The sequence below is a fragment of the Portunus trituberculatus genome, chromosome 15 (genome assembly GCF_017591435.1).
Source record: "Portunus trituberculatus isolate SZX2019 chromosome 15, ASM1759143v1, whole genome shotgun sequence".
In the NCBI taxonomy this organism is placed as follows: Eukaryota; Metazoa; Arthropoda; class Malacostraca; order Decapoda; family Portunidae; genus Portunus; species Portunus trituberculatus.
Window position 1 is genome coordinate 15,177,515 of NC_059269.1, and position 12,468 is coordinate 15,189,982.

The following is a 12,468-nucleotide window of genomic DNA, read 5'->3' on the forward strand; positions in this document are numbered from 1 at the left end:
ATTCCTCAACTGCATTCATGTAACCAACCGCGCTTGAAGCCCTGCCAGTCACCACCAGCCTCTGTAATTAAGGTGACTGTCCACGGCGTGACTGAATAATGAGAGAGAGAGAGAGTATATATGTGTCAGGCTAACCTATATATGAAACTATATACTGTTTTCCTCAATTAAAATAGCGGTTATTTCTCTGTCTCGGCGTTGCGGAAAAACAACATTGAGCAAGTAAGTCACGTACAGAAAGCATCATTGGGGAAGGTAAATGGGTGGCTCGATCGTACTATAATTCCCTAAATGATAACCGAGGCACTGTTACGAGAGGTGCTGTGCTACTTCAAGGCTGAATCTCTTTCAGTTGTTGATAGTCAGTATAGTTGGGTCGATTATCAGGACTGTGAGCGTGTAGCCACGTACTATCTATTCCTGTGTCCTACCGGGTGAATATTCAAGGATAAAAAATCTGTCAGTTGTTAGTCTTTGTCACAACACGGTACTTGTTAGCAGTATTGTTCCACTGGTGTATAAAATGTCTATAAATCACGTGTATTGGTAATGTATTTGAGTGTCAGTGTGTAATGGCTGTGTGTGGGGTGTAATGTACTGCGCTAGTGGTATACGTACTAGGTCTATTTTCAGCCACCAATGATCATGATATTTACTTCAATGGCCTGAGTGATGTGTAGTTGGCGAGATTATAGTGCACACTTAGCAACTTGATAAACTAAAGGTAATGTAATACTCACTACTCGGCAACACATGGTATGATTCAAAAGGCACTGGGAACGACGGCAACTGACGGTGTAGTAGATTACTAGAGTTGGACGTCTATTGAAACCTTTATCGTTGCGTACTTTGTGACTTTTATTGCCATTAACGAGGGTACTTGATTGATTTAGCGAACATTGTCTTGTTATCTAAGGCCGGTCGCAATAGATGTGTGTTGGTTTCTCATAGGTGATCAACATAAAATAGGTAATGAACACCCTTCGAGATAGTGAACTCTTGCTGTGAACGTGTGACATGAACTGAACAGTCACCGAGCCATCTGCAGGCCCCATTAGTTGCCGAAAGGCCCACTATAAATCATATTTTGTACCCATATGTATAAATAGTAAAGGTGTTTTGCCTGAATGAATGCCTATGTATGTGCTTGTACGCATGCCAGTATGGAAGTCACCGAGTAGTTTGAACTTGTGAAGCTTTTTTCAGTCATGCATCGGTGCTGCTTTAGTATGTGGTCTACGTGTCATAAAGCTCCTTTGGTATGCAGTCTACGCTTCATCTTGCGATCTACAACAAGAAAATCGATTTTTTTTCTTTTGATTCTCAAGAGATAAGGAAAACACTTGTCTTGGTTTCGAGAGACTGTCTGGTTAGAGAATCTGAAACATGAGTGGGATGTCTGTTGGAGTGTCAAAAGCTCCTGTCCCGATTCAACAAGGTGCTGTACATACTAGTACAGTGCACGTGGTACCTACAGCACACTGCACTCCGGCATAGAAAATGTCTCGATAGGCAACCTGTGCTCCCTTCCGTGATTTTATCTACTGCTTATTGGCATCTGAGTATCCAAAGAACTCTTTAGATGTTACAGTAACTCAAGGGTTTTACAACGAGGTCACACTAGTTTGCAAGTTTTCTCTATGATAGATTTTAGAATATTATTTTCTTATTTCATTTCATTCAAAATATCTTACACCATTCGGTGCATGAATTGATAGGTAGAGGCACATTCACGGCATTCATTGTCACTGCTCTCATGCCCACGGGACTGCTGGGGCGTACCCATGGGGAGGAAGGGTTCGTCCTGGTGCCTGTGTAGATAGGGACACCAAAATGGCGTATAGCTATCACTACGCCCGCCACGTTATCGTGGCATCACATCATAACTGTAGAAACAGAATTTGGATCGTTATCGTGAAAACTCGCGTCGTTATCGTGGAAACTCGTGGAAAATCGAATAATTATTGAGGAAACTCATGGGAAATTCGAATCGTTATCGTGGAAACTTGTGGAAAACTCGTATCGTTATCGTGGAAACTCGAATCGTAATCGTGGAAACTTGTGGGAAACTCGAATTGTTATCGTGGAAACTCGTGGAAAATCGAATCGTTATCGTGGAAACTCGTGGAAACTCGAATCGTTATCGTGGAAACTCGTGGAAACTCAAATCATTATCGTGAAAACTTTTGGAAAATTGAATCGTTATCGTGGAAACTCAAATCGTCATCTCCGTCACGCGCATCGTAATCATCGTTATTTATTTATTTATTTATTTAGATTCGTTTTCATTATTTCGGCTTACTTATGTGATACTATTTCCAGCAGTGCAAGTCCTCTAAGATGAAAAGTCCAGCAAAGTTCGATATTCTTTCTAATACATAGATAGCTACTGTGTAATTTCGGGAGATAAAATAGCTACATACTTTTCCACATCATTGTGAAACAGTGTTATAGTTTCTTAAATTTCCATATTTCATTTGAAAGACGCATTGAGAACCTTTCCATTAGCGCTGTAATGTAGTTGTAATAGTACAGTATTCGTAATGGAAGTATTGCCTCTGCCTCTAAGTACGTTTCACTGCTTCTTTGTTTCATAACTCTTGATGTGTTTATTATCATTATCACTATTATCTTTATTAACAATTTTTAAATAAATGTATGTATATACAGAATATTCAATTTAGGCTATAATGAATCAATGAAACATGTAGATCACAAACAAAAGTAGAATTTGACTGGTTGATCACGTTGGCTGTGTTGATCACATACCAAAGTAGTAGCCATGCATCTTCTGTCTTGTGTTGATGTAATTAAGTTATGAAGATTCCTTTGAAGACTGACGCTTGTATTTTCCTTCTCTGATCTTCATGTATGTATAAAAGATTAACTAGTGTGGGGTTAAGGAAACTGACAAGACGAACAAGTTTTGCCTCAGTTTAAAATGGAATGAGTACTGTTCCAGAAACGAAAGACCGATAAACATTGATGATGCTGAGAAATTATGAAGATTGAAGACCATAATTTATATGACATCGAGTCAGAAACAACACTAATCGTTTCCATATCTAGAGACAGATAGTGATAACTCAGAGAACTTTTATGCAATACTAAGTGAGCACTCGCACGACATTCGCGTTAGGAGGATTTGTAAACAACTTTTAATACAAACTTCATACGTAAGATCAAGGCGAGAGGTGTGATCCATTGATTATGTGTGTGTGTGTGTGTGTGTGTGTGTGTGTGTGTGTGTGTGTGTGTGTGTGTGTGTGTGTGTGTGTTTCCGTTAGGTGGCAGTACTATAAAATGAAATGAAGCTTTAGTTTAGCTTCTTATAGATTAGAGGTTACGTGCTCATTCGTGACAACTTTTACTAATTTTTGTGTTTATCTCCAGTGTGTGTAATCAAAGTGACAGGTCGTGCTACGAGAGAAGTGTGCGTGTGAACCATGAGCGTCAGTCAATTGTTGGCCTCGAGTGAGAGGTGCGTGGATGAGGGTCTAGAGGGTCTGGTGGCCGCTAATCCAGGTTATGTTCTTCTTCCAAAACAGGTGAGTGATGCCTGCATTTTTAAAGTATACGAAAAATTCTAAAGTGTGATATGGTAAAAGTAACTTGTGAGCTGTATGTTTATATATGAGTGTAATGCTTTTTCCTTCCAACTACTTGAAAACCAGCCAACCTTTTGCTGTGTCGTGCTGGAGTTTGAGACACGTGCTTTATCTATTTTTTTTCTCGTGCATTCCACCGTTGGCAGCGCGTGGTGGTGGAACGTGGGCGGGTGTTGCAAGGCCCGAGTAGGAGGAACGGAGTGGCCCTGGTGTCTGGTGGAGGCTCTGGACATGAACCCTTTTCTGCTGGTACGTAAAGAAAGGTATTATGATTTACTTGCATAATTTCATGACCTTGTACTGAGTTGTAGTGTTTGTAGTGCGGTGTGATAAGAAGTTTTCAGCGCATCCTTGCTTGTTACCTCATGGTCTTTGGTTTGGTTGCCAGGGTACGTTGGTCACGGCATGCTAGCGGCGTCTGTATCGGGGCACGTGTTTGCTTCCCCTCCAGCAGCTAACGTGGCCGCTGCTATCACTGCTGTTGGCAAGGACAATCCAGGTATCTTACTGTAACAAAGTGAAGTACTGCCGAAGACTGCTGCCAATTTTCTACCATAAAAAAAAAAAAAAAAAATATATATATATATATATATATATATATATATATATATATATATATATATATATATATATATATATATATATATATGATGCGGGTTTCTATTTGTATATCATTCATGTTTCTAGAATGGAATTTTACCTTGATGGACTGATTAGCATGCAAGTCATTAGCCTCAACGTCGCAAGTGTCAGTTTCTTCTCTCTTACCCGTCTCTGGGACACAGATGGAGTGCTCGTTATTGTCTTCAACTACACTGGCGATCGCATCAACTTTGGTCTGGCTGTGGAGCGGTGTCGAGCTGCAGGCATGAAGGTGAGATATACTGTTATATCTTTAATCGGAAGCTTATATAAATTTAAGTCATTGAGTGAAGAAGCTTTAGGTATGTGAGATCAGAATAAGGTGTTTCTTTCAACACTCGCAAATCCCATGCAGGTGGAAATGTACGTGTCAGGGGACGACTCTGCCCTGACACAACTGGAGGGCACGGCAGGGCGGCGCGGGCTCTGCGGGACACACTTCATATTTAAGGTCCGTGAATAGAAGAATAGAAAAGAAATGAATAAACAAAAATGCTGACAGTATACAAATGATTGGCTCCAGTGGTGAAATTCTCTCTCTCTCTCTCTCTCTCTCTCTCTCTTCCATGAATTTAGGTCAACAAAAGAAATAAGAGAGAAAGCATTGGGTATTTCATTTGTCTTGTTAATAATTCAGTCTGCCATCAGTCATCCCCCACCCTCTCTCTCTCTCTCTCTTTCTCTCTCTCTCTCTCTCTCTCTCTCTCTCTCTCTCTCTCTCTCTCTCTCTCTCTCTCTCTCTCTCTCTCTCTCTCTCTCTCCTTCGTTATAAGTAGCTCAAAAAACGTTCTTTCTAGAAAACGTTCTTCATTACAGATCGTCGGAGCGCTCGTGGCACAGGGAGGGAGTCTGGCCGAGGCACTGGACACCTGCAGGAAAATAAGTGAGGGCACAGGGACCATCGGGGTGGCTGCTAATGGCTGCACGCTTCCCGGGGCCACAGCTCCTCTCTTCACGGTGGGGGCGGGACAGCTGGAGTTGGGGCTCGGTGTTCATGGGGAGGCTGGTGCTGCCACTCTACCAGTAAGTGGTGTGGGGAACGTCTGGCAAGATAGTATAATGATCTTGCATGCTCTTTGCTCTCATATGACTGATGGGAGTTCAGTGCTAAGCCTTAGTTGTTGCCTATTGGTGAGAGATTGTATCTGCTCTTTCATGTTGTGATTGCATATATTTACATACCTTGATATTGATTCTAACACAATTTAAGCATAGTATGATTTTTTCAAATTTTGTTATATGGCCTAGAGCGCCTGTAGGTATACTTGAAGAGTATGGTAAGCGCTGTCCAGCTTCCACCCATTACCTGCCCAGACAATTTTATCTATAGTGGTACCCATTTTAGGGCCCATATCACCTACCCAAGCACATCCTAGAACCTGGGTATCATGGTGACATGTAGGTAACTTTAAACCACTCGAGAAATGACAAAGTTTCAAGGCGGCACATGGTGGGATTCGAACCTACGCATGGACGTCTGCCCGATCCCACGCTCACCACCTTATCCACTTCTCTCTCTCTCTCTCTCTCTCTCTCTCTCTCTCTCTCTCTCTCTTGCACCTCAGTCCGGGTCGCTTCGTGAAGTAGTGGCCGCGATGCTTGCCCATTTAACAAGGCAGGACTCCACCACACGACTCGACCTGCAGAGTGGTGATGAGGTGGCCGTCATCGTTAATAACCTGGGCTGCCTCACGCAACTGGAAATGACCAACATCACAAAAGAGGTCATCTCGCAGCTGAGTTAGTACTGTCTATTGTGCCTGGGTTTTGTTGCTGCATGGTATCTTCGTCTGGGCTACCTGTGTGTGTGTGTGTGTGTGTGTGTGTGTGTGTGTGTGTGTGTGTGTAAGCACAGGGGATTCATTACTCATGCCAAGCTTTAGTCACTGCGTAGAGTGTATATTCCGTGCCACAGGTTATAGAAGTCGTGGGTCCTTGTCCTCCTTTATTTCTTTATATTGAAGCTAGTTAGTTCTGCTGCTATTACTACAGACTATATTACCATTATTATTATTATTATTATTATTATTATTATTATTGTTGTTGTTATTGTTATTATTATTATTATTATTATTATTATTATTATTATTATTATTATTATTATTATTATTATTATTATTATTATTATTATTATTATTATTATTATTATTATTATTATTATTATTATTGTTGTTATTGTTATTATTATTATTATTGTTGTTGTTGTTGTTGTTGTTGTTGTTGTTGTTGTTACGACTACTATTATAACTGCTGCTATTCTACTACTACTACTACTACTACTACTACTACTACTACTACTACAACTATAATGGTAACAGTAGAAGCAGTCACAGTGATTAAAGCAATTAACATGCTACCATGACAGAGTCGCGGGGTGTGAAGCCACTGCGGGTGTATCCAGGCGCTTTAATGACTAGCCTGGACATGAGAGGCTTCCACGTGTCGGTGCTGAGGCTAAAGGATCCTTCGTGGCTTGCTCTGCTCGACGCTCCCACCACTGCCCCTGCGTGGTGCGCCCCTTGCCTGGATGATATGCAAGGGGAGGTCTCGGTTCCTGATCTCAAACCCGCTCCGTGCCACGAAAAGAGTGTAAGTACTGTGTTCTTGGTTTGTGTTGTGAAATGATGGTTTGATTAAGATTACTTTTACTGCAACAGACACAAGAATTCTATGTTTTGCACGTGTGTGTGTGTGTGTGTGTAATTGCTAGTTAGACACTTGTGACAATTCAGTATACCGTATATTAAACAAATCTGTGATCATATACTTTTCATATAGGCCTTATAAAACTTTTGGCATATTTATAAGATTGTCAGAATTTTCAAATAAGGTAAGCCGTAACTAGTTTTAATGGTTTTCATCACAAATTTATCCTTTTATTTTTTTATTCTCCGAGATATACATACTACACAACATGTCCTCATCTCGGCAGGAGAACATCTACACACTGAGGGAGGAGGGCCACGTGCAAGCAGTGCGCCAGTGTTTGGAGGCTGTGGTGGCCAAGATGCCGCAACACGAGCAGGATCTGAACGCTTTGGACGCGGAGTGTGGGGACGGGGACTGTGGATCCACCTTCCTGCAGGGCGTAGCGGGTAAGAGAGAGAGAGAGAGAGAGAGAGAGAGAGAGAGAGAGAGAGAGAGAGAGAGAGAGAGAGAGAGAGAGAGAAATGATATAGTAGTTGTTTTTGACATTAGATTATTCACATCCTGACACATAAACACACATCCCCCCCCCCCCCCCCACACACACACACACACACACACACACACACACACACACACACACACACACACACACACACACACACACACACACAAATAACAATATTCAAGTGCTTTTTTGGATATGTCAGTGATACGGGTTGTCAGAACAGCGAGCTCAAGTGAATAATGGCTAATAACAGGAATATGCTCTCTCTCTCTCTCTCTCTCTCTCTCTCTCTCTGGCAGGTCTATCAAAACAGCTGGCCTCTTTACCACTGAATCAGCCAGCCCGTGTTCTGTCCGTGCTGGCAGAAATAGCCGCCACTGACATGGGCGGCTCCTCTGGCGGGATATACTCTATCTTCTTCACTGCTGCCGCTGCTACAATGGCCCAACCAGGTGACTCCCACAGAGCCATGTGGGCAGCCGCGCTCCGTGCCGGGGTGAAGGCTATCAGCAAGTACGGTGGCGCCGCGCAGGGAGACAGAACCATGGTGAGAGAGAGAGAGAGAGAGAGAGAGAGAGAGAGAGAGAGAGAGAGAGAGAGAGAGAGGTTTGCTTCTATATCGCTCAACACAACCTGTTCATCCAAGATTTCATTTTAGACAAAAGGAATGAATTGCTTCTCGAATATAATGATATAATGGCAGGATAAGCTAAAAAAAATATTCTCTCTTCAGCTTGATGCGCTCGTGCCAGCAGTGAAAGCTTTTGAGGGCAGCAAGGCTCACGAGGACCTCTGGACAGTGCTGAAGGCCATGGCGGGGGCTGCCGATGAAGGTGCTCGTAGTACTTGCAACATGAAGGCAAGGTATGAGGTAGACTTGACGAATTGTGTGAATTGTGTGCCAGTGTTGCTGAGGGAAGAATAAAAGTTTAGGTCTCAGCTTGATGGAGATAACAGAAGTGAATGTCATGAAGATAAGACTGAAAAGGATAGATAACAGCGTTTGCGGAAGATTGTTATTGTTGTTGTTCTTGTTATCATTAGTAGTAGTATGTAAATGAGGGTGTAAAAGATGTATTAGTCTAGTTCCACATTTCACCTCCATCCATCCCCCTCGTCGTATTCCTTCTTTCTTAGGGCTGGGAGAGCCACCTACGTGCGGGATGAGAAGCTCAAAGGGGAGGACGCTGGAGCGCGCTGTGTAGCTTTGGTCTTGGACGCTCTCAGTCACCGCTAACTAGTCTCTTCTTATTCTCTTTTACTCCGCTAGAGGGACTACGGCAACATCTACGTGTGTGTGTGTGTGTGTGTGTGTGTGTGTTCAAACAAACAGTCAAAACTATAAACTAAATTGAATGGAATGAAATTTGACGTGTGAAATATAGTCCAGGATCAGATGAGTTAAAATAAATTCTTTTCCAAGTAGAATTTTCAAGGTGGAGTTTGTAGTCGATTACACAGGTGACTGCTCTGTACTATACCTACTATGTTGAGCCTTTGTGTGCGTGTCGTGTTGCATGTAGTAGTTCCGTATTGTTACCTCGCGTGTTACTGCTAATGGCATGCACGACGGGTTTCAATGGTAATGTTATGCATAATAACCCGCACTAGTATCAATTACATGAAATGAAATTCAAACGGGCTACTCATTAACGAGTCTATATAATTACCAGTGTTCCCAGAGTGTTATTTGCATATAAACAAATGTCCAAACCACAATTATGTTGCCCACCGTAGTGCGCTAATGTGGCGGAGACTAGCGGGAGGCAGTTGAACCTCAAATAAAAGCTATGCCTGACGATGTATAGTGACGCCAGGCATAGCACCATAAGTATTCTTACTAGTATCCTTTCCTCTCCCTCAGCGCCGCCGACATTTCATAGTTCTTTTTGAGCTTCATGAAGCCGTTCTATTAAACTTGGTTCAATGATTAGGTATATATTTTCTTTGTCAAGAATATAAGTTTTTAAAGGTTACCAGTTGTCATCCTACGGAAACCCAGGAGCAAAGACCTTAGGAGTGTCAGTTGTGATGATGAGGTCGTAAATCCGGACTGAGTTCCCGATTATGAAACGCTTCGCTGTTACTTAAGCATTTGAAAAACCATGAAGATAATGCCAAGAACTAGAAAGTAAATTGTCAAGATTAGACTGTACTGACTGATAGTATAACTTTAATGTGTTTAATATATATTTACAGTGCCAAATCCACAACAAAACCAGGAATTTGGGTAAAGTAGTGTCCTCAGTACAAGTCATATTCAGTATGAGCAATGTTCACTGATTGCACTGATGCAGTCGTTATGAAAGGCTTGTAAATAAAATTAATCGAACAAAATATCTCTACAGCTTCATGCAACTTGTTAATTATCCATTAAAGGTAACCGCAGATGTTTGTGGCTTGTAGCAACTAGCAAGTTAGCAACTCTTCCATCACTTTCCTTTTCGGTCGTGTCCGCGTCGGTGAGCATATCCTGCCGCCTTGTTTTCAGTTTCCCTAATACAAGGTAAGTCTATCAAGTAATCTAATATGAAACCAATATGCATGACCAGTGAATCATCGGAATATCATGAGACGAGTAGAATAATGGAATATCTAGCTGAGAAATAAGAGAAATGGACATGTTTGTAGTGATGGTCCAAGGTGATGGATGAGCTGGTGAGGTATGAAGGAGTGAGGGGTGGTGTGAGCTGGCTGGTCGGCGTACTCAGTAGGTAAGGATAAGAGACTAAGTTATTATGGGATGATTAATGTCTTACACTATCCATCACAGTTCAGTCAAGTCTGGTGTTAAATGTGAGCGGCATCTGTGGAATGTGGAATCGTCTCTGAATTCTCATTGCGCGCTCGAACACTGCTCTGAAACATGCTGCGTTCGAACATCTTTATTAAGGTTAGTAAATGTTCTTGATTCTAGCATGTAATGAGAAAGTTTAGCTGCTTTGAATAGTGAAGTGTGTGTGTGTGTGTGTGTGTGTGTGTGTGTGTGTGTGTGTGTGTGTGTGTCACCCGCCTTGTTATGATGGTGCGTCATTTCATAGCTTCAAGGAGTCGAGCTTTATAATGTAACAAATAGCAATAATAAGCTGCACATAATCGTCTCGAGCTTAAAGTGTGTTTAAAGTGTAGCGCTCGTGTGTCTCATTATATTCGTCCGAGAAACTTTCCATCACCAATAGTTTGGAATGATTTGTTTATTATTATGTTACTACCAATAACGTTGTGCTTAATAAAACACTGACACGCTTCCTTATACCTGTGAATATCTGTCTCATTGGCGTCCTGGAAAACACTGCAGGCATACTTTATACACTCAATTTTATACGAAATGTCCGCAATATTGTACTAATCTTAATACCATGTCATTGTCCTGAATATAAAACAGACTTGTTCTCCTCTATCAATGAATGTCCCTACTTATGGCGGTCCAAACATTACTGCATGGTGTAACTCAAACAGCCATACCTCATTTCTCAAGTGCACCTGCTGTTCAAGGACGTCGGTTTCAGTGGACATGAGAACTGAAAACTGATGAATTTATGTGCCGGTTCGTGTTTGCTGTGGAACCATTTTGTGGTGGAAATACTGGTATGGGCACCGAGGTTGGTTCAGCCGGGAATGTCAATTTTCCCATAACCACGTGTATATGTGGCCATCAGGTTTCAGGGTTTATGCAAGAGTCACATGTTCATCTTCTATTGGTTTGATTTTAGTTCGAGATATTCTACTGAAGGACTTGCCGGTGTAGAAGGAGAGTGTGATGAATATAGTTACATATGCACCTGTTTGGAGGACTTTTTCAATACGCTATATGCTTCATGTTAGTGTTATTTCGTATAAGAACATAAGAAAACAAAGGAAGCTGCAAGAAGCCATCAGGCCTACACGTGGCAGTCCCTGTGTGTCGTGGAGACGTTGACTAAAATAACTGTGTGGCTTCCAATGAAATCGATAGAATTGGTTTACGAGAGTGCTGGGAACAACAGAAACAGAAAGACGCTGTTGGTTGATATATATAAAGTACATTCAGAGAGAGAGAGAGAGAGAGAGAGAGAGAGAGAGAGAGAGAGAGAGAGAGAGAGAGAATGCTAAACACTACCTTTTTTTTTAAACACCCAGAAGTACATTATCGAAATTTAAGAAGCCCATCACCATGATTACTTCCATTTCGCCTCCTCCCTTAGCTAACCTACTCCCGCTTCCCAAGATCCCAAGGAAGGGGGAGGTGGGATGCCATTAGCGTGAATTGAAGCAGCAGCAGCGTTTAGAGTTTAGAAGACAAAAGGAAACTCGTGAATTTCATTAGTTTAGAGAGTCAAGAAGATAATCAGGTTTATTTCTTGTCCGTTTCCTCGTGTCCTCTGTTGCGCGTTGTGGTGTGTCTGGGAGTGTTTTCTTTCGCTAATCTTTTAGAGTTTTTACGATTCGCTTTTGTTTTCATTCTAGTAATTTTGTTGCTCGAAACTGGAAGTGTATTTACTGAAACACACACATACACACAAACACACACAATAAGCTCTCTCTCTCTCTCTCTCTCTCTCTCTCTCTCTCTCTCTCTCTCTCTCTCTCTCAACATAAAGCAGAGATAGGTATGCAGAATAGGAACAGATGAATATACACAGATGAGAGATGAGGAAGAGATTCTGGCTCCCATTTCTGAAGGATACACGCTGGCTGTGTTTTGTATAGGAATCACAAAATATGGGCATTTAGGCTGGCACGGTGACAAGTAAGGGACAGCTGTATGGGGCAAATGAGGCGGAAAAGTAGATGGTGATACTGTATTCCAAGAGAGAGAGAGAGAGAGAGAGAGAGAGAGAGAGAGAGAGAGAGAGAGAGAGAGAGAGAGAGAGAGACCCCGCATAATCTTCCCTCCTTTTCAACGTTGCCTATATTTTTTTTTATTGTACTTTGTGAAGATACGCCAGACATAAGTGGTGGAAGGGTGGGGACAGATGCTAAGGGGACTGAAGCCCTTCGCAATTTTTTTTATTATCACATAAAAAATACACTATTACATAAAAATAGCTATGCTCTCAAGATTGCTGTTAAAAAAAAAAAAAA

The 12,468-nt window shown here is 41.8% G+C and overlaps 1 protein-coding gene and 1 long non-coding RNA gene across 3 annotated transcripts; one reads left to right on the plus strand and one right to left on the minus strand.

Annotated features, from left to right (window-relative positions):
- Positions 1–358: 358 nt before the first annotated feature.
- On the plus strand, positions 359–9,240 carry LOC123504284 (triokinase/FMN cyclase-like). Of its 2 annotated transcripts, none has more exons than XM_045254692.1 (13): positions 359–434; positions 3,394–3,548; positions 3,755–3,857; positions 3,997–4,107; positions 4,394–4,482; positions 4,606–4,701; positions 5,067–5,273; positions 5,816–5,990; positions 6,616–6,839; positions 7,183–7,345; positions 7,704–7,951; positions 8,138–8,268; positions 8,542–9,240. In XM_045254692.1, exons 2-13 carry the CDS (start codon positions 3,447–3,449, stop codon positions 8,639–8,641), a joined length of 1,749 nt encoding a protein of 582 aa, XP_045110627.1. In that variant the 5' UTR covers positions 359–434; positions 3,394–3,446; the 3' UTR covers positions 8,642–9,240. The 2 variants fall into 2 exon arrangements, with proteins under 2 accessions (XP_045110627.1, XP_045110628.1); XM_045254693.1 differs by having other exon boundaries at positions 364–459.
- Positions 7,096–7,867, minus strand: LOC123504286. Its single transcript, XR_006674786.1, has 2 exons — positions 7,731–7,867; positions 7,096–7,329 (listed from the first exon to the last, which is right to left on the minus strand). It is a non-coding gene; the product is annotated as an uncharacterized LOC123504286 (long non-coding RNA).
- Positions 9,241–12,468: the final 3,228 nt, after the last annotated feature.